This window comes from Mus caroli, chromosome 5, assembly GCF_900094665.2.
Source record: "Mus caroli chromosome 5, CAROLI_EIJ_v1.1, whole genome shotgun sequence".
Lineage (NCBI taxonomy): Eukaryota > Metazoa > Chordata > Mammalia > Rodentia > Muridae > Mus > Mus caroli.
In genome coordinates this window covers 69,868,115-69,895,534 of record NC_034574.1, presented here as the reverse complement: position 1 = coordinate 69,895,534, position 27,420 = coordinate 69,868,115, and the positions used below count along the sequence as shown (strand labels likewise).

At 42.0% G+C, this 27,420-nt stretch overlaps 2 protein-coding genes across 2 annotated transcripts in view; both read right to left on the bottom strand.

Moving 5' to 3' along the window:
- Arl9 (ADP ribosylation factor like GTPase 9) overlaps positions 1 to 364 on the bottom strand; it is an 8,352-nt gene extending 7,988 nt beyond the window's left edge. Inside the window, exon 1 of the mRNA XM_021163714.2 lies at positions 5 to 364. Coding sequence (XP_021019373.2) covers positions 5 to 251 — 247 coding nt within the window. The 5' untranslated portion in view covers positions 252 to 364. The remainder of the gene's footprint in view (positions 1 to 4) is intronic.
- Positions 365 to 2,822: 2,458 nt separating this feature from the next.
- On the bottom strand, positions 2,823 to 27,420 carry Srp72 (signal recognition particle 72). The gene is made up of 19 exons (XM_021162168.2): positions 27,293 to 27,420; positions 25,574 to 25,694; positions 23,491 to 23,614; positions 21,708 to 21,851; positions 21,518 to 21,629; positions 19,930 to 19,961; positions 17,973 to 18,097; positions 17,824 to 17,881; positions 14,236 to 14,367; positions 12,803 to 12,931; positions 11,892 to 11,964; positions 10,296 to 10,360; positions 8,082 to 8,177; positions 7,588 to 7,691; positions 7,384 to 7,461; positions 6,396 to 6,533; positions 5,559 to 5,596; positions 4,669 to 4,828; positions 2,823 to 4,057 (listed from the first exon to the last, which is right to left on the bottom strand). Exons 1-19 carry the CDS (start codon positions 27,399 to 27,401, stop codon positions 3,880 to 3,882), a joined length of 2,016 nt encoding a protein of 671 aa, XP_021017827.1. The 5' UTR covers positions 27,402 to 27,420; the 3' UTR covers positions 2,823 to 3,879.

Sequence of the window (27,420 nt, the reverse complement as noted above, 5' to 3'; positions counted from 1 at the left end):
GCACTCTTTCTTTTCTCCTCTTCCTTCTCTTTTCCGGTTTCCTTGGTTTTCAGGTCTGCACTCTTTCTTTTCTCCTCTTCCTTCTCTTTGTCTTTCCCGTTCTCCTTGGTTTTCAGGTCCACACTCTTTCTTTTCTTCTCTTCCTCCTTCCCCTTGTCTTTCCCGTTCTCCTTGGTTTTCAGGTCCACAATCTTCCTTTTCTCTTCCTCCTTCCCCTTGTCTTTCCCATTCTCCTTGGTTTTCAGGTCCATACTCTTATTTTTTTCTTCCTCCTTCCCCTTGTCTTTCCCATTCTCTTTGATTTCCAGGTCCACATTCTTCTTTTTCTTCTCTTCTTTCTCTTTCCCTTGGTTGGTTTTCGGCCCTACCTCCTTCCCCCTCTCTTCTCCTTTCCCTATCTCTTTCCCCTTCTTGTTTTTCAGCTCCACAGACTTCTTTTTCTCCTCTTCCTTCTCCTTCTCTTTCCCCTTCTCCTTGCTTTTTACTTCCACGTCCTTCTTTTTTTCCTTCTCTACCTTTACTGCTGTTTCCCTAGTGCTCGAAGAAAACCTCTGACTCTCTTTCTTAGTCTTCCCCCTCTCCATCCCCGCCACCGCCTTTCCCTTTCTGTCCCCTGCGCGCCCGCGCGCTGGAGCCGCGCCCCGATCCTGGCAGGTGTGGCCCTGGTGTGGGGCTCAAGGTGGAGACGTAGGACCACAAGGCGTAGGCCACACCCATGGTCACCGCAGTCCTTGCCAGTGAGCGCAGCTGACGATCTGGCATTTCTGACATTTTGCGTAGGCGCGCCTGCCTGGGGCTGGCAGCTGATTTCGTTTAACTTGAGATCCCCAGGACTGTCCAGTGGAAGAGGGCAAGGATGCTAAAGGGGTTGGATCTAGCTCAATCTTGGGGAGCCTGGTGACCTTCATCAGAGAACTGGGAGAAACAGACAAGGACTGTCATGGCAAGAGGTCCTTAGGCACCCCTTGCTCCAGAAGGCACAAAGGCACTATTTGGCAGTGTTGAAGAAACTCCTAAAGAGTTTGAGCTATCTGGAGACGTCAACTCCCAATTTGCTCAACCAGTCGTGCCTCTAAGAATGCCTAGGGCACCAGAGTCCCTGGAAGACTCTCCATCTTCTCCCAGTTTCAACCACCACCCCAGAACACAACTTACACACACACACCCCGTCCCAATTCCACATGAATTCCACTGGGAGCCACAAAAAGGGCTGCTATTCACAACTGTCAGCCAAGGACAAAGATTGCAGGTCCTGACAGCTAGTCAGGAAAGATACCAAAACAACTCCAGAACAAAGCAAACAAAAACAGAAAGCAAATTGAGCCCAGGTTTAGTCACCCTCCTTGACCAGTATGTAGTAACTTAAGTGAGGTGGCATCTAGAGCTCATTGAGGAACTGACCCAGGAGACTGCATAATTTCACAATGTTAGTTTTTAGGAATGGGGGAGTAAGTCAGCGATAAAGACCCCGAGTTCCTGCTCAGTAAAGAGAGATTACGGACATTAGGACATGGTTGCCTCCTGCCTGGATCTTAGCACTGGGGAGCTGAGAAAACAGAGCTTAGGCTCAGACTGAAGAAGCTACAGGGAGTTTAATGCCAGGCTAGCATGTTGAGACCCCTTTCTCCCTCCACCACAGGGAAAAATACAGTTCCTACATGAAATTGAGTTTCTTTTGTTAGATATTCCAAATACACTAGTAAAGGAATGATGGCGAGTCCCAGGCGGCTTGAGTGATGGATGGGACGGGTTTTAAGGTTAGTTATCTTGAGTGGGCTTGAAAATATTAGGCTCAATACTTTACAAATGCACAGATCAATGTTGTGGATTTTTTCCTCAGATTTATTGTTTTATATTTATGTGTTTTATATGTGTATCACACATGTGTTGCCAGAGGGGCCAAAGAGGGTGTCAGATACCCTGGAACTGGAGTGACAGACAGGTGAACTGCTGTGTAAGCGCTGAGAACTGAACTCAGGGCCTCTGGAAGTGCGGTGAATGCTTTTAACTGCTGAGCCATCTTTTCAGCCTCTGAATTTTGACTTTTTAAAACCGAGTTCTCTCAATCCCACTAGATTTGTAGTTTTGTTAGGAGCAGCAGGAGACAATTTTAGATAGTCACCTTAAAAGAAAGTTCTTAGATATATTAATAAGGAAGTCCTTCATAAAATGCCAATACCCGAAACGTCGCTATTCACATTCACCGCTAGTCTATTTTAAAATTTATTTCAAAATGTGACACAGTGAATGGATGTTTTCCACATTGTTTATTAATGTGCATGCGCATGTGCGTGTACACACGCACACACACACACATACACACAGTGAACCAGCTAAAGACTTCCCCCAAATAGTTACACTCTCTCTCTCTCTCTCACACACACACACACACACACACACACACACACACAGTGAACCAGCTAAAGACTTCCCCCAGATAGTTACTAGAATGTTAATACAGATGAAGTTTAGATAAATAACTTATTTGAAATGAGGTTTCTGTGGCTTAGCAATGACTGTATCAAGTACTGCTAGCAATGCCAACTAAGAGGGCTATGTGTGTATTTCACCATGATGTCTTAGACCAAAATTCTCAAAGTTTAGAATATCAAGATTCTGTTGGTCAACATAAAAAAAAGTCCTTAAGCAAAGGAGATGTAACGGAATCAATTATTCCTGTAACAGAGTATTCAGTCCTCTGGAGAGCAATGTCGATCCCTCATAGACATTGCAGATACTGATTATGCTGAACACAAAAGTAGCCCCTATTTCTAATTCCACAGAGCAGGAAAGCCTTGTAAAACCCACTGGAGAAGTTCCAATAGAAATGCTCAAACACAGCAGCACTTTTATTAACAAGAACAGAGTAGTCCGATCACAGGAAATAGAGGTACGAAATAATTGATCTCTCGGGTGACAGAAATGAATACTAAGCATGGGGAGGCACCCATGTGTGTCTCACAACTGCTGAGTGTGAAAGTGACCTGCTAGCAGTGAAAGACAAGAGCAACATTTACACCACAAAATGATTGCAGACCACGTTACTTCGAAAAAGGTAACGAAGGTCATGTCCCATAACTAGAAAGGGGAGCCATCTGATTATTAATGGGGCCAAATGCTCTTGTGGCTTTCAATACCGCCTGATACTGTTTCCTCTTTAAGGTAAAGAGGTCAAAGTTTATGTTCTTGATAGTGGCCATTAAGTGTTCTGACTGAGAAGCCCAAACCCATTTGCCCTCAGAACACTGGGGCTAAGAGTCAACTACTTGGAACACTGATACATTTTTTGAGGTCTTCAGTGGAACTAAATCAGTATGTTAACATAATCTGAAAATGGAAACAACAAAGGTACAAAGGAGTCAGATGTGCACAAATATACACACAGGAGAGAGAGTCCCAATTCCAGTATCACAGGACAGAATTTATGGTTAAGATTATTTTAGACGGTGAGTTTCTGGCCACTCAGTTATTAAGATCCCTTTTCATCACATGATAGCTCTAAACACATACTTGGAATGCTCAGAAGATTCTACTTTTAGCCTCCTTGTAAGACATAATTTAAGGTGAGACTTGATAGGAACATGTATCTTCACACTAGATGAAACAGGAGAAACCCTGTCTATTTAAATCCTGGGAAACCTTAGATAATGTGTCGTATGCTGCCATCTTCAGGCCTCTCTCTGTAAAGCTATTTGGTATAAGCAGGCCAATTTGATGAGGCAGTCTGAGGAGGATGTCTTCCCATCTGAAGTGTAAGAAATCATTTCAGGACTATGGGGATGGAGGAGGGAGCTCTGTGCTTCCTGCTGTGTTACCTTTATTATGTTCCTAATGTCACTGACACTGGATTAAGGACAGCCTGCAACAAGTACACTGTCATCACCAGCCACTTTTCCCTCCTTTCTTCTTCTTCTGTTGCTGTTTCTTTTTGGTTGCTGGGGCGCCTGCGGGTTTCTGGTGTCTTGGGGGTACAATGTTACTTGCAGAGGACGATATCGTTGCCGCACTGCCGGGTCTCGGGGAGGTGGGTGGGCTGCTCACGGCTTTACTGGCATCCCTGAATTCATCAAACCAGAAAGGTTTTAGTCATTTAGAAATGTAATACAGGAGAAGGTGTAAGCACGTATGTGCATGGATTTCATTTTCCATACCTAATAATTTCCCACATGTTTTAAGGATGAATGTACCATCTCTCTAGCCATGACTCTCTTGAATATTTTAAACCATTTTATACCTAAAGAAAGTGTAATATAAGCTACATGCCAAATGTAAGTTTAGAAAATCAGCTTTAAATGACTTATAATTCTATATAGAACTAGTTCACATTTATTTAAATTAAATTCACATTTAAGTGAGTAGTAGTCTCTAAAGTAACTGTAATTACTTGTTAGGCTGTTTGGTGGTTTGTAGTGGTTAAACTCAGGGCAAGAGCTCTCTCACTCCCTCATCCCCACACTTCCTACAATACCCTTTTTAACACTATAATCACATAGTTATAGTGCTTGCTATAAAATCAATCAGTGTATTTTCTTCCTTTCACATACTGCAATCCTTATGAAGGGAAGAGGTCTGTGTTTCTCACACAGCATATGAGGGAAGTCTTAAGACTTGAACCAGCCTCCAGGATGAACTGCATTTGGAGACTACAGTTTTGCAGCCACAACTTACAGTTCAGAGGAGGCTCCTGCAGTCGCTCCCTGTGTTCCTTTTCCAATCTGGTCCTTCTTTTTACCCTTCTTTCTTCCTCGGTAATAAGAGCGCTCTCGCATTGGTAGCCATCTTTCTGGATCTGGGGTAACTTTTGGGTCATAATTCTTAGGCAGTTTTCCTAGAAATAATTGATAAATGAGAAATACACCTAGAACAGCTTCAGAATTGTCTAAATAGTGTGTTCATGGCTTGGAATAAATAACCCAACTGAAATTGGAGGTGTGGTCTTGTTAGAGAATGTGTCACTGGGGAGGTGGAACTTTCAGGTCTTATAAATATGCTCCTGCCTGGCCAGAGCCAGAGCCTCTGCTTCTTGCTGGCTGCCTGTAGAAGACAGTCTTCTCCTAGTGGCCTTCAGATCAAGATGGACAACTCTTGGCTCCTCTTAGCACCAGGTCTGCCTGCATGATGCCACATTTTCCACCATAATGACAATGAACTAATCCTCTGAAACTGTAAGGCAGCCCCAGTTAGATGTTGTCCTTTATACAGTTGCCTTGGTCACAGTGTCTCTTCACACTAACGGAAACCCTGACAGACAGCAGCACTCTGAACTTAGATAAACTCTTAAGGGAACACTAATGTAAGAAAATGTTAGTTCCAGTCAAGATAAAAGTCAGTGTTTGAAAATACCATGAGAGAATAATAGCATCTTTAGGTCCAGAGAGTTCTATTAGGAATACACTATTTTTATTGTTGAAAAAAGAATCTAAGCCAGGCATGGTAATGCATACTTGTGGTTTGAGTACTTGGGAAGCTGATGCAGGAGGATTGCCTTGAGTTTGAGGCCAGCCTGGGCTATCTCAACACAGAAATCTAACATGCATTTTTTTTCTTCAAAGTCTTACCTTTCTTTTTCTTCTTCTTCTTTTTCAAATCTCCCTGTCTAAAAAGAAATTGGGAATCATTATTATTCTTGAGATAATACACATTAAGTATAATATAAAACTTTTTACAATATAAATATTACCTAGTCTTTGAAAAGAGCTATCATGCCTAAATTACCAAAGTATCCTCTAAGTAGTGTGAGTAGTATATAAAGTATCTTAAAGTACCAGAGGTCTACTGCAGTTATTTATACAAACAGAAGCCTACCATGTTTTAGTGAGTAACTGTTTGGCAAGAATTTGAAAATCAAGAAGCTCTTTGCTACAGAATATACACAGGTAATCTTTTAGGAGGACACAGAGATCAAGTTACATTGGTTATGGCCCTAGAAGGGAGGCGGATGGATGGCAGAAGGGACACTCCTTACTTATTTTGCACTTCTTTTTAAAGACAAGGTCTCACTGTGCAGCCCCAGCTGACCTGGAACTCACTATGTAGATCAGGCTGGCCTTGACTCACAAAGGTAGCCTGCCTCTGCTTTCCAACTGCTGGGATTATAGGCATACCTAGCGTGTTTTTGTTTTCCCTTAAAAACATGTCTCATGTAGCCAAGGCTGTCCTTTAATTGATCCTCCTGCCTCTGAAGCATCGTGTCTTTCTCTCTCAACCAGACTGAGCATTCTTCTAACCATTCCACCTGCTATGATCCCAGCAAATCTCACATGAAACCTCCACTCCAACTGCTGGTGAAATGGTTTGGTTTTTTTTTAACTGGGTATAGTGACATTCATTTTTAATCCTAGCACTCAAAAGTGTATGTGTGTGTGTTTACAGACTTTGAATTAGAAAAACATTACCCTTGTTCCTTTGGTTGATTATCTCCAGTAACTTTTCCACCCTTCTTCCGAATGTAGGTAGCACCAGGAGAATTTTCAAGCGCCTCAACATCTACTTTTAGAGACATACTATCCGACGAGGGCAGGTGTTTGCTAAGACTGGAGTAAGACAGGTGTTCAGGAACACAACACACATTGGTATCTATCAACACATCTTTGCTAACAGAAAAATACTCTTTCCTGGATGGCTTTATCAACAGCAAAAATACTCTTAAATCTCCTATAAAATGACAAGTCACATCAAATACACAGTATATATTCTGAAGGGGAACTAATCAGCTATATCTTACCTCAGTGATGCAGTTCCAGGTACTTCCTAACTATCAGTGCACACAGGCTGGCTCAGTCAGAGGCTTTGACCAGTAGTTTCTTAGCAGCCTATATACAACTCAATTCAGGGAACATGGCTTGATTTGTGTAGCACTTTGAACCCAAACTCATCAACTAGGATATTTAATTTCTTCTTCAAGTCCAAGTTAGTACTGAACTCACTATACAGCCAAGGATGACCTAATTCTCCTGCTCCTGCCTTCCAAGTGCTAGGATTGCAGGAACATGCTACCATGTCCTGCCTGTTAAATCTTATCAGCAGTGTTTGCAATGTACAGGTATGTGACCCCTCCTCCACTCCATTACTGATACATAATTGTAAATTTTGCTTTCACTAAGTGGAAGCAAGTCTATGAGTTGAATTTTTTTTTTTTTTTTTTTTTTGTTTTTTTTGAGACAGGGTTTTTTTGTATAGCCCTGGCTGTCCCGGAACTCACTTTGTAGACCAGGCTGGCCTTGAACTCAGAAATCCACCCGCCTCTGCCTCCCAAGTGCTGGGATTAAAGGCATGCGCCACCACGCCCGGCGAGTTGAAATTTCTAACAGAAAAATTTCTGCATGAAGTCCAAGTATTAGCAGAGCTCTGGTGCTCCCTCTCTAGCTAGACCGTGGAGGATACGCCTTTGCTTTCTCTGGATCCACAAGCGAGTAAGCAGAAATAAGCTGGGCTAGGGTGTGAATATCTTTTGAATTCTGTCTGAAAGAAGAAATAAAAAAGTTAATAAACAGTTTATAAAATCACCACTAACATAAACAAGGGGATCCCTTATGCCCCCGACGACAGGAACAAGGTGTGGATTCCACAGCATTTCCCAGAGCTTACTTCCACAGCTGTTCTAGGTCACTGACTGCCTCCTTCTTCCGGCCATATTTGAGCTTGAAGTTTGCAGCTTCTCTTATCAAGGATAAGTGAGCAGGGGATTTGGGCTACAGGTTCAACAAAACAAAACAAAATAGCAAAGTTTTAAGCTAAATATCTAGCCTGTGAGTGAAGTCCTACTTACTATAATCCCTTTAAAATGGGTCTGCTTACTAAATTCTTCATCTTCGTGTATGAAAGACCAAGTCATCAGTTTATAGAAAGAGCTTCTAAAAATACAAATGAGCTCTTTTGTTTCATCTTGCAGCTATACCTTATGTATAACAATTGTATTTGAACCTGGCATACTTTTATAGAAATTAATTTCAGAGTCTAGGTAGCCTTCCAATTTTTAAATAGTGACTCACTATTTTAGTTCTCTGAAATTTTTGGTTCAGTAGAACCCTTTATAACTGATGGAAAATATGCCCTTGTAACACTTTGCTCCACTCCTTTACCTGGTGGCTTTGGTACCACTGGATAGCCTGTGTGAAGACTTCGATGGCACTATCAATATCTTCCTCGTGGCTGTACATGGTCACCAATGCGGATACCTATGCAGCAAAGGTCACGGGAACAAAGTTATTAAACAAGATTCTTCCTTCACTCTCAAAACATAGCTTTTTCTTTTTTTTTTTTTTTTTTAAAAAACCCCCCTTTTTTTTTTTTTTTTTTTTTTTTTTTTTTAAAAAACCCCCCTTTTTTTTTTTTTAATTTATTTTATTTAGAGTACACTGTAGTTGTCTTGAGACACACCAGAAGAGGGCATCAGATCTCATTACAGATGGCTGTGAGCCACCATGTGGTTGCTGAGAACTGAACTCAGGGCCTCTGGAAGAGCAGTCAATGCTCTTCCATCTCTCCAGCACCCTCAAAACATAGATTTTAAAAATTAAAAATAATAAAGAATGAATACAGATGAGTGGGATCTCTGCCAGTCCTTGATTCCCCATAAACTTTATTCTTTTTAGAGAACTAAATTTCTAGAAGTACTTTTCCAAATAAGAATGCATTTATCTATAATGCAGACCTCCTTCTAAAGCAGTATCAGTCTGCTAAGACAGAGCATGAGGAATGAGCATTTGATACATTTATACAAATACTGCCAGACAGGCAAGCGTCTGATGGGGAAGCTTCCAGCGCCGCTCAACTGTAATGTGGTCTAAGCTGCCAAAAGCTTACCCGGTGAATATGTGGGGCAGCAAAAGGACACGAAAAAGAAAAAGGTTGCATTTTTAAGAGACCTTGGTATAGCTGATGCAGTCTGGCCAGCGTGGTTAGAGGGAAACAACACACGTGATGGCTTCCTTGGATGTTAGCTTGACACAGCAGGAAGCAGGAACCTGGGCTGAGGAACTGCTCCTATCAGACTGGCCAGGGCTGCTCTGTGGGGCGTGTTCTTAGTTGCTGACTGACGTGGGCAGACCTAACCCACTGTGAGGAGTGCCATCTCTGGGCAAGTGGTCCTGAACAATATAAAAAACTGGAGGTGACTATGATCCTGGAGCAAGTCAGTACATGGTGTTCCACAGCTCTGCTTTAGTTCTGGCCCCCAGGTTTCTGTCAATACTTTATTGGTTTACTGTAACCTGTAAGCCAAATGAATGAACTCTTGCCTCCCCAAAGTGGTTTTGATCAGTATTTTATTATAGCAACAGAAAACTGATTAGGTCAGGCAAACAGTATCAGACTCTGCAGCTATTAAGAAGATAATAAAGAGTCCTCGCACAGTCTCTATGGAATCACATGTCACATGAAGTGGATACTTCTATTTTTTGAAATGGATAAATTCTTTAAATAGAAAAAGGCATATTTTTCAGTCATATAATAGTACAATTCTAATTAAAAAAAACAAAACCCAACAACGCTAGCATAAGCCTTACGCTATGAATGAAGAGAGAGCATTGTGGAGATGTCCCCATGTCCAGCTATGCACAGCTGTGCTAGGTGAAAGAAACAGGAAGAAGACAGTTCTTGTTCTTTTACCACCAAACCAGTGAATATTGGAAAGACAGTGTCACAGCTATGTAAACCTGAAAAGTTTTGAGCTATATAAATCTGGCTCTTTGAGACAGGGCTTCTCTCTGTAGTTATGGCTGGACTTAAACTCCAAGAGATCCTCCTGCCTCTGCCTCCTGAGTGCTGGGACTAAAGGCATATGCCATCATGCCTATTTTTTTTTTTTTTTTCTTTTTTTGGTTTTTCGAGACAGGGTTTCTCTGTGTAGCACTGGCTGTCCTGGAACTCACTTTGTAGACCAGGCTGGCCTTGAACTCAGAAATCTGCCTGCCTCTGCCTCCCAAGTGCTGGGATTAAAGGCGTGTGCCACCATTGCCCGGCTCATGCCTGGTTTAAACCTGCAATATTTGAATAAATTTATTGACCACTACTTTTAAGTTGTTTTAATAAAAACAAACAACAAACACCCCAGACAATAACAATACCATAAGCAATCTAGAAAAAAAAAAAGAGTTCCGATCTGCGATTGAGGCTGCCTTTTATGGGGAGTGTGGGGCCTAAATGAGATGTAACTCATTTGACTACCAGAGCACAGAATGAAGTATATCCCAGACAGACAGATTCCTGTTATTATGCTGCCTCATCACACATTAGGAGTCAGTACCAATGAAAGCGAACATAAGGCAAGTGCAGACAGGCACACAGAAACTCACCATGCCTGGCTTGTGCCTCAGCTCCTCTATACTTCTCAGGATTAGACACGCTTTGGAAATGTTACCTATGGAGAATAAGAAGAGTACCAGCACCACTAATGATAGAGCATACTGTGGAAAAAATACAAGAAAACTTACTTCCTGTCACTACTCCTTGGGAAAGAGATCATCAGTTATATTTTGCAATATCTCTTACTACATAAGCTCTGGGAACAGTGATCGAGTGCCCACTGCTCACTTCTTCAGGGACTGGCCTGTACAATATATACATATAGATACTGTTTTGCTCTGTTTTGTGTGCTGAGACTGTGGTGCACATGCTGAGTATGTATGTGACTGCACACGAGCATGGAGAAGAGGTGGGGTGGCCTCCTCCTTACTGTGCAGAGTCAGGGTCTCCCACTGAGACAGAGGCTTGCTGTTTTGGCTAAGCTGCATGGTTAACAACCTCCTAGGATCTGTCTGTCTCTAAGGGTGGAGTTTCAGGTACATACAGCCACGGCCGGTGTTTTATGTGAGTGTCAGGGATTCAAACTCCGCTCTTCATGTAACACAGCATGAGCTCTTTGGCCCTGCACTGTCTTCAAGCCTGAAACCATGTTTTCCTAAAGCTCCCAGAGTCACTAAAGGCAGAGCTGCTCTTGCGACTCCAGGCTGCTGAGTGACACCGCTTCTTTCTCAGATGGCAACCTGAAGGAGGTAGGAGCCCCTTCCAAAAGGCCTTGAAATGAAAAACTGCTGGTAGAATTTTATGCTCACTGAAAACTTGAATAACCCAAAGCCTTCACCTTTAATTCTCAACCCCATTTCACTAAGGACCTCTGCTCTCCTCCCTTTTTCTTTTTTACAGTTTTTCCTAAATGCCAAGTATTCTTCTCATTAACTTGTTGTCTAAGCCACTGTGGAGAGCCTGAGCCATCTGATATCTGTAGCTATCACGTTCCATTCATCTGTGCTGTTCTACAAGCACATGTATCTACTACAGCAGAGAAACTGAAACTTAAAACTTTGTTTCTGAGACAGAAAACAAAGTAGCCCACATTAGCTTTGAACTCACAATCCTCCTGCTTCAGCCTTCAGAGAGCAAAGATTATAGTCAGTGCTTTATGCCTAGCTGTAAATTTCATTCAATTTTGGTCAGTTTAAAATAGATACACGAAGATAGCAGCTAGCACACTGGACAACTCAATCCTAGATAACCAAGCTTAATTTTAAAAAAACGTAGTTTTCTGTTGCCTATCAAATGTATCAGACCTCATAATTTCTGTACATAGCAAAGTATAAAAAAAACAAAAAAGGAACAAGCTAAGACACTGCAACATACAAGGCAAAGGAACCCGTTTCTCACTTTGTACAGTCTCAGAGCCAGGTATCTCTATGTGAGACATCCTAGGAAAGGCAGGGCGATGCTGTGCATCACACGAAGCTCCTGCTCCTTATGGGCCTTTAAGGCCTGAGACTCGTTCTAACATAGGACCAACTCAAGGGAAGGCCAGCTTCCTTTCTGCTCAATCTGCTGAAGATCACAGTCAAGGATGCTTCAAACAACAGCTAAACTTTACTGAACAAAGAACTTAAAGTCAAAAATATTAATACCTTGGGAAATTTTCAATTGTGCCATGGTAAGCTTGATTTCAGCTGCATTTTCTGGATGTTGATCAGAAAATTCCTAAAATATTTTTTAGTTATGGGTAAAAACACATAAGTTTATTCAACTGTAAGACATTACAATTACTTATCTAGGCTGTATAAGAAGTTCAGCTTAAAGTATTAAACTTCTGATTTCAGGTCAAACTCTCCACCTGCCACCCCCTAAGACAAGGTTTCTGTGTGCAGCCCTGGCTGGCCTGAAACCCAACAGCTCCTCCTCCCTCTGGCTCCTTGGTGGTGGGATCAAAGGTGTGTGCCACCTCGAGAGACACTTTATTCAACACCAGTGCTTTACAGCAAGGTCTCCAAGCAAGGTGTAATGATATCACATTCGCAGAAAGTCCTAACGGAAATACTCCAGACTCTTGTTTTAAAGAGACGCTTCTCAGTGGGGTCCCTGCTGGGCAGCTTTCCCTCAGGGTGGCCCTATTTTTATCCCGTCCATTTTCCCAACCATCTAAACTCATGCAATACATAGTGTAATAAGACAACTGCTCTGGGAGCCTCAAAACCAAGTCAGTGCCTCCCTGACTGATGATGTGGCCTAGGACCCTCGGATGCATTAATAGATTGCTGAAATGGGGTGGCGGCATAGCTTGCTATTGCAAGCCTAAAGCTCAATCCCCCAATTCTTGCTGAATGGATCTCCAAATGAAAAAGTATTCTTCAGAATTCACACAAGTTAACATAAGGCAACACACAAAAAAGTTCTAGCTTAAAAGTCAACTACCGTGACTCGGGAACTCAGTGGTGCATTACCTCCTAGTCTGTGGGTTGTTACAGCATACATAACGCACCAGCACTGAAACAGCTTCACTACCTGACACATCAGTAAGCATGGAAGTTTCATGACTTACCTGAAGCAGCTCTATTGCTTTTGTATGCTGCTTTTCACGACAGAGCTGGGCGGCTTGGATTAGCACAGGCAGGAGATACTCAGGACTCTGCGACTGCAAGCTGGCAGCTATTTTTCGGCACTGTTCTGCCTAAAAGATGCCCCATCTTTATTAATAAGTGTATTAATAAAAGTAAACATTAAATAATCCAAAATAAAGGGATGGAGTAATCAGCTTGTAGAACAGTAGATGAAAAAAAAATGCAGGGTTAAGCAAATAAGTTTATAGCATCCATCTCATATTTTATTATTTTTATTTAGATTCATAGATTTATAACATACTGAATTAACTGATTTTAAGAGAGTTCTAAAAGCAGTAAGCAAAATGCAAGCTCTAAATGATCATCTGAATACCTAAATTCCAGGTATATGAAGTTTAGAATTTCTTCCTTTTTATGTTTTTTGTTTTTTGGTTTTCGAGACAGGGTTTCTCTGTGTAGCCCTGGCTGTCCTGGAACTCACTTTGTATACCAGGCTGGCCTCGAACTCAGAAATCCACCTGCCTCTGCCTCCCGAGTGCTGGGACTAAAGGCGTGCGCCACCATGCCCAGCTTAAAATTTCTTCCTTAAAGCAATCAGCAGATAGAAAAGCTACAGAAATATACTTCTTGCTGAAATGAAACATTAAGAAACCTTGACTCAGCTCTAATAATAAAAATATTATAAATGCTTCTCATTTGTGGACTAAAGTCTTGTGCTCTAATAGCATGAATTCAGAATCTAACTAGGATACAGATAAACAATTGAATCTGAGGCAGGCGGATTTCTGAGTTCAAGGCCAGCCTGGTCTACAAAGTGAATTTCAGGACAGCCAGGGCTACACAGAGAAACCCTGTCTCGAAAAACCAAAAACAAAACAAAACAAAACAAAACAAAAACAATTGAATCCCTTGGGCTGGAGAGATGGCTCAGCAGTTAAGAGCACTAGCTGCTCTTCCAGAGGACCTGGATTCTAGGGATCTAACAGTAGGCACACATGTGGCACACAGACATATATGCAAACAAAACACACAAAGGAAAAAGAAAGAACTCAACTTCTTAACAGTTAGGATTTGTGACACGTCAAGTGAAATAAAAGCTGGATCTTAGCTCTGAATGGAGTCTGTATTTCAGGAAGAGTAGTAAGGAAATCAGGGAAGGGCTGGGCATGCAGCACAACAGCATGAACAGGCGAGGCCAATCATCAGCACAGTTAGACTACCAGGAAAATGAGCCTCTTCCAGCTGTTAACACCCTTAAACTTACTAACGCCATATGCTGAGAGAAGGGGAAGAATTCACTTAAAATTATTAATACTAAGGAAGGAAATGAAACAAAACACACAGAGATCATACAAACACCCACTGTGCCTCATGTACCAAAGCAGTTCAAGGCCAGCCAGAAACAGAGACGTACCTGATTTGTATACATGGCAAGTAAAGCTTTGTTAAACTCGATGGCTTGCAGTTGTCTCTTTGAGAGCTTGAACTCTACTCCTTCTGCATTGGTTAACTTCACTTTCTTCTTGGAGTCAAAGACATTTTGGTCCTGACAAAGAAAAGTCCACCCACTATTAGCAGAAATTTCTATGTACTCTTTTGTGACTCTCCTTTCCACTTATTTATTTCACATATACATAGCAAGAAAGCTTGGATACACCTACTGGTTGGGGTGCCTAAACTAACAAGACATATCCACATTTGCCTTGGGTTTTCGTGCACCTAAACAAAAATCACTGCAATTCATTTTTCCCAGTCTAGTTATAGCTATGAAAAGGCAGACATGAAAGTCTTTAGAAGCCGGGCGTGGTGGAGCACACCTTTAATCCCAGCACTCCGAAGGCAGAGGCAGGCGGATTTCTGAGTTCAAGGCCAGCCCGGTCTACAGAGTGAGCTCCAGGACAGCAAGGACTATACAGAGAAACCCTGTCTTGGGGGGGGAGGGAGTCTTTAGAGAAAGAACAAGATTTTTGTTTTATCTTCCCATTGTTGATTTTTTTGTTTTGTTTTGTTTTTAGGTTTTGGTTTTCAGAAAGGGTTTCACTCTATAGCCCAGGGTGGCCTGGAATTTCCAGCCATTTCCTTCCTGCCTTGGCTGCTAAAGTGCTGAGGTGACAGGAGTGAACTGTCATGTCTGTTTGGTGTGTTTTGAGGACTAAATCAGGACACCACAAATCCTAGTCACTTAAGACTACAAAGAATATTCCTGCAGTTTCTACAAACCATGTCATTTTGAGTTTAGATACACAGTGAAGAAGGCAACAACCTTGCTTGAATCGTGGCTAAGTAAACCCCTATTCTTCTGCAACAGACACGCATGGAAGCCGCTCTTAGCAGACAACATGCATGTAGCGCACTATTTCCTCTGCCTAAGATCTCTTTTCTCAACTGGGCAGAAACACGAAGAATCAACTCCTGAAACTTCTTGCAGAGCAACCAGTGTGTACTTTGCCCTCTGAAGGCTCTCAGTTCAACCCCCAGCATGAGGGGGGTGGGGGGAAACCAAAATTATCGAGTAGCTTGCATTTCTTAAGAAAGCAAGACAACTAAGTCATATAGCATTCTGAAAGCAAATAATTTATTGCAAACATGTTCTTATTTTTATTTTTTGAGACAGTCTTATATGGTTGGGGGGGTTGGTTAGGGTGACACTGAATTCTTAATCCTCCTGCCTCTGCCTCCCAAGTGCTGGGACTACATGTGTGAGCTACTACTCCCCAAATGCCCATGCTTTTGAATCAAGTCTCTTACTGATTTATAGACTAAGTAAAAAATAAGTCCTTGATGCTTCAAACCAATTTGAAGCCAGAAGCAGTGGTATGCTTCCGCAGTTCCTGACAAACAGGCTCTGTCAGAAGGAACCCTTGAATCCTGGAGCTCATGGGCAGCCTAGGTTGACAGAACAGGATCCTGACAAAAAGAAGGGGCATTTCCTAATTAGTGCTCATATATTACTTGTTATAAATTAATTCTTCATGCACGCAATGTGAGACTTCTCTCAAACTTTGTCATGACTTTTTGAAAAGTTGTATTTTCAAGGTCTTCCATATGCTAGTATCATTTAGTGTAATCTTAAATTTTATTTTTGGTAGTTATTCCTTACTCTCAACTCATAAATTTTTCTTCATATGTAAAAATGCTGTTCTTTAACCTTTAAATCTTCAAGATTTGGCTTAAATTTACCAATTCAGAGACCTTTTCTCAAATACAGTAGTTAGGAATTATGAAGACAAGAAATTTAACATACATAATTATTTTCAACATAAGAAAGAGGTGGGCTGCCCAGCACCCACCTCTAAAGCAGGGTCTCACTCTATGCTCTGCGTTCAGCTTCCGAGTCCTGGGGTTATAGGCCTGTACTACTAAGCCTGGCTTCTCAGGATGAGATTTAAGTTTTTTTTTTTTGGTTTCTTGAGACAGGGTTTCTCTGTATAGCCCTGACTGTCCTGGAACTCACTTTGTATACCAGGCTGGCCTCGAACTCAGAAATCCACCTGCCTCTGCCTCCAGAGTGCTGGGATTAAAGGCGTGTGCCACCATGCCCAGCTAAGAATTTTTATTTCTTAAGTATTATCTATTACATGAAGTATTTTAAACATAAAGTAAAAACTAATAATGTAGAGTCAGGCATGGGAGCATAGACTTTTAATCCTGGCACTTAGTTTTAGGGCAGCCTCATCCACACAAAGCTTCAGAATAACCAAAGACAGACCTTGTTCCAAAAACAAAAACAAAAACAACCTAATCGAATAAAGTTCAACATATAAATTACATTTAGGTAGAGATGTGTATTTAATATTTCATAATTCTTCCTCACAATTGTATTTAAAAAACATTCATCCTCACAAATATTTCAAAATCCAGTACTGCTAAACTCAAATGCTAGCATCAATGTTTAGAAACCTATGACATCCCACCATCCCACATCTGGAGACCTCTATCAGAGTACAAAGGTACAATAAGGTCCAGGGATAACCTTTGGTGTCAGAAAAATGGTATCTTAATCCATGTTCTAACACTTCCTGGCAAAGACCTCTCCTACACACTGAACACAAGGAGTACTACCCAAAAAACAGAGTATTTCAGAACTCCACATGGGACAGGGGGGATGGCTCAGTTAAGGGTTCAAATCCTAGTATCCACATCCGGTAGCTTACAACCATCTATGATCTAGGTACAGTGTGATCGGATAGTTCTAGCCTCCCTGGGCATCTGCACTCACATGCATGGACATACACATACACAAAAGTAATTAAAATGAAATCTTTAAAAAGGAAAAAATGTGGGCTGGCGAGATGGCTCAGTGCTTAAGAGCACCGACTGCTCTTCCGAAGGTCCCGAGTTCAAATTCCATCAACCACATGGTGGCTCACAACCATCCATAACGAAATCTGATACCCTCTTCTGGAGTATCTGAGGACAGCTACAGTGTACTTACATATAATAAATAAATAAATCTTAAAAAAAAATGGCATAGTATGATAAAGCAAACATTAGTTGCTTCTCTTATTTTTACTAACTTGACTTCAAATTTCAACTTCAACTGTTTTTCCATCTCCTACTTGGCAATTAGTATCATAGTAATTTGATTAGCATAGCACTCTAAGTTACAAGTACCTACAGCCACACCTGTAATTTGTATAGAGGATAGGTGAGTAGGACAAACCAAGCACCTACGTATACCTTGTTCCCCTCCCTCAGGCACCCCCAAAAAAATTTAGCCTCAGGAAAGAAATGTAAAGCACCCATTCACTTATACACAGAGGCTCTAAACTAGGAAGGCAGAGCTTTACTAACGGCCAAGGCCTACAACTGCACAGATGATCTACTACTTGAATAAACATGGCAGAAACACCAATATTATGAATTAAAAATACTCTCCTCCATGATTTTGCTACACCTGGATTTCTTTTTGTCATGGGAAAGGAGATCACACCCTAGAATAAAGCTGGGATAATTATGTTCTCAGCATAAACACTATGTAGAAATTCCAGAGAGCTCCTACCTTATTAATGGTAATGATGTTATTTGCGATTACAGCAAGAAGTGCCACATCTGTTGGCCTGTGAACAAGCAAGTGTTAATACCAAAACCACTTTCCACAGCAGCCCATGAGAGCCCCGCCCCGACCGCTGCTGCACTGTACCGACTCACTTCAGCTTGATGATCTGATTGTAGAGCTGCAGCGCTTCCTCTGTGCGCCCCTGCAGCTGCATGATGTACGCCATCTGACCGTGGATGATGGCCAGTTCCGCCTGGGGGTCCTCCTCAGCCCCATCCTAAGAGCAAAGATGACACAGACGGATCTTACCAAGTGACAATCCTTATGACCCCGTGTAACTGCAGGGATCTTCCCTGAGACTCAGTTCTGAGAACTGCCACTGTAGACAACTGTGTATGGGACAATGGGAAGGAGATCTTGAAAGAATATGGCTACATACAATGTGGTAGTCAGTAACATGTGTTTTTGAGAATTTCTGCCCAAATTCCTAAAAGGTTTTCTTGCAAAACAAATTTTAAAAGAATGCTGCTTAGGACTGGAGAGACGGCTCAGTGTTGAGAGCAAACGCCACTCTTGTAGGGGCCTGAGTTCAGTTTCCAGGACTCACCCGGCAGCTCACAACTGTGTGTAACTATATTTCCAGGGTATCCAAAGACCTTTTCTGGACTTGCTAGACATTTGCTCTCACACACAGAGACATATACATTAACATAATGAAAAGCAAAATAAATCTTAGGGGCTGGAGAGATGGCTCAATGGTTAAGAGTACTGTCTGCTCATCCAGAAATCCTGAGTTCAATTCCCAGCACCACATGGTGGCTCCCAACCACCTACAGTGGGATCGGATGCCCTCTGCTGTCATGGAGGAGTACATGGAAATGGAGTGCTCAGATCCGCGAATCTTTAGAGGAAGAAGAAGAGCACCAGCAGCACACAGAAGCAGCTCACTGCCTAGACTACACTTAAAGAAAGCAGCAGCTGGGCTGCTGTCACAGACCTGCAATCCCAATCACAGGGACACTGAAGCAGGGGAAACAAAGGTCAAACCCCGCCTGGGCTACAGAGCAAGTTCAAGTCCAGCACAGGAGACTTAGTGAGACTCCCATCTCAAAGTGGGGGAGGGGTTTGCTGGGAATGTAGCTCAGTGGGACAATGCTGCCTAGCATGCATGAGAGCCCTAGGTTCAATCTCCAACACATAAAACAAACAAACAACAATAACAACATACAAAAAAACAGAGGCAGATAGCTTTCTTAATTCATGCTTGAGATGAAGCTAATGTAGCTTACACAGTGAAGAATTAATCTCCGATCCTATCAGGAAGATTGGCCGGTGTGCATGCATAGTGAATAGCCTAAGTTACGTTTTACAAGATTTAACTTTTACTTATATGTCTGTGGAGTGGCTGTAAGCCATCTGACCTGGAGCCGGGAACTGTACTCGGGTCCTCGGGAAGAGCAGCAAGGGCTCCTGACCCTTTGAGCTGCCTTCCCACCCCCATCTACTTTCTTATTTGAGATGGACTCTCACTTGCTTGGAATTTGCTGATCCAGGTTGGCTGCGGGCTCCTGAGATTACCTGTCTCCACCTCTGGAGGGCTGGGATTCATCACGCCCATGAACACAACAAACCCAATCCACAGCATCAGCTTACAGAGCAGGCCATATATATCTCCCCAGCACACAGTACCTGCTCTTTTACTAACCTACACTAACCCAGTGAAGGTACACTGGCTGGGTGGTATGAGATGCTTATTCCCAAACACACGATTTCATTTGCGTTTGAAGGAGAATATTAAAATTAAATATTTTTATATAAATATAATAGTTATATTCACTATTATATAAGCATAAATATTTAACATTATATTTAATATTATATAAATATAAAATTAAATAGCAAAAGAATCACAAGTGCAAAAAGATGCTTGTTTCAATGCAAATTATATAGAATACACAGAGAGATTTGCTGAAGGCAAGTTCCTAAAGAAAATCAGTATGTGCTTCCATGTGAACCAAATGCATGGGACCATCTCCCCACAAAGCTGAATGAAACCTCCTAAACTAGCAGTAGTCAAAAACATTACATTGGGGTTTTATGAATACTTACTGAATCTTCTGAAAATGAACGGCGACAAAGATCTATAGGAGAAAAACAGTTCTAAAATTAGCATCATTGGGCAAATCCTATTATTTTCACAGTTCCAAAAAGCAAAAACTAGTTCCTGAGCAGATTTCAAACAGTCTACCAACTGACATCTGTTCTTGGGCCTAAGATTTTTTTTAATTTTTCATATTAGATTTGTGTTTGTCTGCATTCTGTGCGCCTAGTGGTGACTTACATCTCTCAGGCCCACCACAGCTCTTTATGTGAGGACTGGACTGGGAGTGAATTCATTCAGGGCAAGCACTGCTGACCACACTAACCCCCAGACCCCATCAACAATTAACAACAACACAGAAACTTGTGCTATTTATATGTTCTTGTTCTCCTAAATATCCCTTCAATTGATCTGTTCCTTTGTTTTTTGAGACAAGATTTCTCCCGAAGACCCTGGTTGTCCTGAAACTCTCTATAGACCTAGCTGGCTTCAAACTTACAGAGATCTGCCTGCCTCTGCCTCCCAAATGCTGGGATTAAAGGTGTGCGCCATCACCACCCCGTTCAGTTGATCTTTATGCAAGCATATATGTGAATCTAACCTAAATATTTCTTTAAAATTCTAGAAATGGAATTCTTGGATAAGAAAGCGCACCAAGTGCATGCCTGGCGCCCATGGAGGCCAGAAGAAGGTGTCAGATCCCCTGTGACTGGAGTGATAGCTGGTTTTAAGTTAAACTTTAAAATCGGCTCCACACCACCCAAGCCTTCTTTCACTCTCTCCTCCTACTTTCCTATTTTCTGTTTTGGTGCTGGAGATTGAACCCCCAGCCTCTTGTTCGCCTAAATATCCCTTCAATTCATCTTCTGGATTGTTTGCTTTTCAAGAAAGGATTTCTCCAGAAGACCCTAGCTGTCCTGGAACTCTTTGTAGACCTAGCAAGGGGCTAACTAGACTCCTAGCATCCTGTTTTTATATCAAAGTCTTTAAAGCATGAAATGCATGTAGAAACATAATAAATGGGCTAAAATGTCCTTGAGTGGTAGTATAAATATACAGTTTATATATACACATGTACACAAGAGTAATATGTTTTACTTAGGTAGAAATAATAGAATAACAACTAATATGTATGGAATGATTTTCTTTAAAAAATTTTAAAATGTAAACTTTGGCTTCTATTCTGTGAATGTGTACACATGCATGTGTGCATGCTATGTCATGTGGAAGCAAGAGGACGCCCCGCCAGGATTAGTGGCAAGTGCCCTTGCTCGATGAGCCATTTCACTGGTCCAGAAATGATTTTTTTTTACATACTGTTTTGTCACAGTAAAATAATGCCAATTATTTTACATTTAGTATTCCTATAGCCCACTCAAAGACCTACTCTTTAAACTTAAACTTTAGAAACTTCTTTAACTCTTAAACAAAAATAGAGATAGGGCCAATGGGAAACAGGCTAGATAAACTCCTCAAAATTCTCACTACTCCAGGAACTTTCACCAAATAATTTTACAAATGTCAAATGCAATTTTGGGACTGTCTAAACTTATATAAGCCACACTGTATTTATAGACAGCATTAAAAACTCCCAACCTTCAGCTTTTTGCAGGATTTTCATGGCCTGGGTCAGCTGGCCTTGCCCTATCAGTGCACAGGCAGCGTTGTAACAGAGTTCGTGTGTGCCTTCTTGGAGACCCAAGTTCTCCTGCCACAGAGAGAAATGCCCGTCAGACAGTAGGCGTGCGTATGTGCTCACGGCTGCGTGGGTCAGAAGCATACTCACAGGAACCACTTTTTCCCAGTTGCTCTGGGCGGCAACGACCGCTGACAGGTTTGTTTTCCTCTCCTCATCGTAGTCGTCCTGGGAGTTCCGGACAAGATCTCTGTACACAGCCAAGCACTCATCGTAGCGTTCCAGGCGGTACAGCTGAGGGCCGAAGCGAGAGGTCAGAAGTGACTAACACAGTCTTAGTTTCCAGAGCACACTAATGGTTTCTGAAACTAAGCAGGGAATGTTAAAACACAGTATGAACAAGCCAAGCATTTATCTTTATATATTTTTAACTAGTTCTGTGTGCTAATACTTAGAAAAAGTTACTTGAGAAGAATCTATATTATAGTACATATTTGAAAGCTCTTTATCTTAGCTAAATGCCTAAAGTTTGTGAAAGGAAATCTTTGTGTAGAAGTCTATGCTGTTACCTAAATTGCAATGAAAAAGAAAAAGCCACACAAAATGATTACTAAGTGCCAGTAAACAGAAGAAAAAAAATAAATGCTAACCAAAGACTTAGAATCCCTTAGAAGTTCACTTTTTGTTACTCAGCAATCAGATATTGCACATAATGATAGTGGTACTAACAACAAAGTCACACAACAAAGTTAAGTTGATCTTAAAGGAGAGTAACAGGGTTGGGTGTGGTGGCAAATGCCTTTAAACCCAGCACTCAAAAGGCAGAGGCAGGCACATCTTTGTGAGTTCAATGCCAGGCTAGTCTACACAGCATATTCCAGGCCAACCAGAGCTATACAGTAAGAAAGACCATTTCTCAAAACAAAGTAAATAAACAAGAAGGACAGTAAGAGCTGCTACTCTGGGTCAGTTAGTTCCCTATGTGACCTAGACTGGGCTGGAGTCCACCCTACAACTACCCAGATAAGCCAACCTCTGTCCTCTCAGCATTAATACCACTTTTAGATCAGGCTTAATCTTGCCTCAAATTCTTAGAGGCTGGAGAGAGAGCTCTGTGGTTAAGAGTGCTTACTTGTTCCTGCAAAAAACCTGGGTTCAATTCCTAACACTTACATGGTGGTCCACAACCATCTGTAACTCCAGTTCTAGGGCATCTGATACTGTCTTTTGGCCTCCATAGGCACAAAACAAGCATGTGATGTACATACTATATATGCAAGCAAAATACCCATACATATATAAAATGAACAAATCTAATTTTAATAAATTTCAAAAAAGTATATTTTCAAGCCGGGCGTGGTGGCATAAGCCTTTAATCCCAGCACTCGGGAGGCAGAGGCAGAGGCAGAGGCAGGTGGATTTCTGAGGCCAGTCTGGTCTACAGAGTGAGTTCCAGGACAGCCAGGGCTACACAGAGAAACCCCTGTCTCGAAAAACCAAAAAAAAAAAAACAAAAAAAAAAAAAAAAAAAAAAAGTATATTTTCAAAGGGCATAGTTTTACAAATAAAATATATATATAGTACAGAAAAAGTCTCCCAAATCCCTATCTTTCATAATTGTCCTATTTTAAACTTAGAATACTAGTTTAATATTAGAAATATTGTCTTAACTACATACATAGCTCAATGGGCTTTACCTTTCTAATCAGTAGTTCAAATGTTACACAATGGCCCCGAAGAAGTCCCAGTTTATAGAATACTGTGTGCAACTCTGCCAGTGAAGAGCAAGAACAGAGAACATATCCAACCCTCAAGAACTGGCTTGATGGTTCATTTTGTGGAGCATCAAGATTTCCTCATCCCTGCTCCATGTTAGGGGTAGAGCAATGCTTACTTCAGGTGATTGCCAACAGATATTTAAAGCAGTAGTTACCACTTGTCCATAAAGCTCCTTCAGTTTGTCTGTCTGCTGGGTGGCACTCTCTATTGTCTTCAAGGCATTCTCAATTCTGTTCAACCTGTACTCGCAATATGCCTTCTCAAAGGACAGGGAGTTACTGAAGGAGAAATCAGAAACAAAACCAAAAACATTTCTTCTTTGCATATAGCTGGTCCTTGCTACTTTGTGGGTTCCTCTTTTTCCCACCCTTTACCCTCCCCATTTGTTTCACTCCCTATTACTAGATAGGTGAGAAAGAAGAATTGGGGGGGGGGGTGAGGGATTGGAATCTAATTTTCTTCTTTTGGTTTCTTCTTTGAACATGGCCACTAACAACCACAACCCTCCCTGAAAGACCAACAACTGCCCAGCCCCTACCCCCAGACAGGGCCCTAGCGTTTACATACCTTCTGAAAAGTTCCCCAAATTCCAAACATCATACAATTTCAGAAATTATCAGAGGCTGGCAAAAACCATGCCTCAGGTACAGCACCCAACAAACATAGTCAGCTGCTATGGTCAGCCTACAGCAGCCCCATAGCTCTACACCAGGGATTAAAACAAAAGCACATTTGTGTGTGTGTGTATGTGTGTGTGTGTTTAAAGAAACCAAAACATGTCATGTTACATACATGTTAACCTACTGAATTGTCACATCTTTGTGACATCTTTGTGACTTGCCTCCCAATCACATGCCTTAAAGCAGCACAGCGTGCTACATCCATGTCCTCATCTGCTCTTTGTTTTCATGACTTCTGACAAAACTACTGGCATTTTGAAACAAGTATCAAAGAGGGCAATCATGGAAGAGCTCAATACAAGATTTCCTTAGCTACAGGTCAACTCGAATACTTAACGGGCTACATCTTGAGATTTGAGGATGTAACTCAGCTTGTCTAGTACCTCTGCAGCCCGGGGTCCATACCCAGCACCCTACAGCTGGGTAAAACAGTATAGCCAAAGCTGATGCATGGTGAAATCATTCCAATAATTAAAAATTTAACAGGCTGTGTTAACACGGCATTTCCTAAAGCTGGATGGCGTACATGTCTGCTATCTCAGCACTGTCTCCATAGGAGAAAGGTTCTTAAATCTACTTAATAAAATATACAATACTTGTTAACTTGTTCATGAAAATGATTTAAAAAAATAATTAGAAATAAAATATGGTATCTATAAGTGATTGGAAAAGATTCAATCAAACAAGCAGTTATTTAAACCACCAGATTTAAAACTCACCTACATTAACGTGATATTTAAAATTCATTTTGAAGTTTTGACTATAATCCCCACCCAGGAAAAACTTATCAAAGTAAATGTAAAAAAGTAGCAATTCAGGAAGTTCATGTGCAGTGAAATGATAAAAGAGATTAAAAAAAAAAAAGCCATCAATAATTGAAAACAAACAACTCAAAGGTCTTGGCCTGAACAATTAATGGATGGCAGTGGGTCAGAGGTTAGGTCAAGTTCACCTTAAAGACCTCTATCGCTGTAGCTGTTTATGTGCTGTTAGCTTACACATGTCTAGTGGATAGATCCCTAGAGTCTCCCTCCGGGAACCATTACCAGCCCCCAACTCTACCTTTGGAAACAAGAGTCTTATTTAGTACCTAGCCCAAGACGGCTTCAAACTAGAAATTCTGCCTGTCTCTTGCGTGCTGGATTACAAGCATAAATTGTATACGTAACTCGTTTCACAGTTACATTCTGCATTCTTTTATGTTTTACCCTCTTCTTAGCAGTTCAAAAGAAAGACAGCTCAGCCAGGCATGGTGGCGCACGCCTTTAGTCCCAGCAAAACAAGAAAAACCCAAGAAAACAGAAAACAAGCAAAGAAAAACAAAACACAAACAAAATAAAATTCTGAAATTCTTCCAACAGTCCAGCAAAAAGGAACCAAAATCACTACTTTGTTTTCCAACTTCAGAAAAAAACAACAAACGGAAAGAGAAGCAGGTCAAAGGTAAAGCGCAGAAGGGAGCAATGGGAGGTGAGCAATGGGCGAGGTGATAGTGATGGCCAAAGTATTTCCAATGACAGCAACGAACAATGACGACAGCCACGAACAGTTACTTACTTGGCTAACACTTTGGTGTGAGTGTTGATGACATTCAAGGCTTCTTTGAAACTTCCATTCTGGATAAGGCAGACAACTTTACAGTGCAGGGCAGTGACATCATCCTTGTTGATCTGCAATACTAGAGAACAGTGTTTAGGAAAGCCATTTCTAAATCCATTCCTCTTGCACACTTTTACTAAATACAGACGGGAATCCAGCTTGCCTAACGTATGTGAGGCCCTCAGTCTAATCTTCAGCACTGTAAAGCAAACAAAAAGTACAATGAAAGGCTGGAGAGATGGCTCAGTGGTTAAGAGCAACAACTGCTCTTCTGAAGGTCCTGAGTTCAAATTCCAGCAACCACATGGTGGCTCACAACCATTCGTAATGAGATCTGGCGCCCTCTTCTGGTGTCTGAAGTCAGCTACAGTGTACTTATGTATAATAATAAATAAATCTTTTCTTAAAAAAAAAGTACAATGTAGACGTGATTTATCTTTGGAGTGTTCTAAAGAAATATTCAAAATTTCCCTTTCCCATAAAGAGATCAAAGGGAAATACAAAGAACTCAGGCGGCCACGGCTCTATGCCAATAGCGTGTCAAGTGTCAAAATGACTAGGACCATGGTTCCCCTCGCTCCTAGTCAGCCACAGGAATCCAATTCTCACTTTAGGAGTCGTCGAAGGGACTTCTAGAAATTAATAGACAGGGCTGAAGGGACAGTCTTGGCTGATCAAAGAATTGCTACAGTTTTATACTGATATTAAATATTGGTTGTAGGCCCACTGAAGGGCTAAAGTGAATTCAAGTAAGCCTGGCAATCATCAGTTCTAATTAGTAGCTGTCTTCCTTAATGCACTGTGGCTGGCCACTGTGACTACTTTTATAGGAACTCAGGAACCCGAAGGTTTAAAGTGTATGTTACTGTGATAGCCTTTATGTAACTGGGGCTTTGTACAGCTGAAGGGTTTCGTAGTTACATCACCAAACCTGACACACACAGGTGTAGCTACTGTACAGAATATAGTACGGCCATATTACAGGCACATAGTGATGAATAACAACTTATGGAATCTCATACTGAAGGCAACTAAAATTAGAAATTATAACTTATGGGGGCTAAAAATGCAGGTCGGTTTCCTACGTTATTTTAAATGTCGGGACGCTCACTCACTCACTCTCTGGCTAAACACTACGGGGAAGACTTTGTGCGTGGAAATGGAGAACGACTTGACATTCACACCTCTTCCCTTTCCAATCTGCAACGCTTCCACCTTGTCTGCAACAGCGCGGATGCTACGTGTCGAGACAGGTTTCCTTCCCCGGCCCCGGCCCCGGCCCCGGCCCCGGCCCCGGCCCCAGCCCCAGTCAACAAGTTTCCTCCATGACACTGTCCTGATCCCTTCGCCCAAGATGAACGAAGAAAGTCAATCTGACATCTTTGCAAAATCCCGCCGCGGAGAAGACACGAAGAACAATTTGGAAGCGGTTCCGGACGCCATGGTCTCTTTAAGTCCCTCCTCCCCCTCGCGCCCGGTCTCGCGGGGACAGAGGGAAGTACACGTGGCCCTAAGCGACCGAGCTCGGGCCGCCGGTGGCCGTGGGGCAGCGACCCGCCCCCGGGCTTGGGGCCGAGCCTGAGGACGCAGCGATCCCCTCCGCGCTGTGCCGAGGGGTCGCACTCTCGACCCAGGCGACGTCCTCCTCCCGACAGCCCGGGCCGCCGGGACACTTACTCTTGTTGACAGTCTTGAGGGCACGCGTGAAGTCGCTGTTCTGCCCATAACGGTTCACCTCACTCCACAGCGCAGGGACTGACACCCCACCACTGCCGCCGCTCGCCATCTTGGAGGAGGTGGGGGTG

Coding starts and splice junctions, on each gene's coding strand:
- Srp72 (XM_021162168.2), bottom strand. CDS start 27,401: ATGGCGAGCGGCGGCAGTGGTGGGGTGTCAGTCCCTGCGCTGTGGAGT. Junction 17,882..17,972: donor AATCAGATCATCAAGCTGAA/GTGAGTCGGTAC, acceptor GCTTGTTCACAG/GCCAACAGATGTGGCACTTC. Junction 7,462..7,587: donor GACCTAGAACAGCTGTGGAA/GTAAGCTCTGGG, acceptor TTCTTCTTTCAG/ACAGAATTCAAAAGATATTC.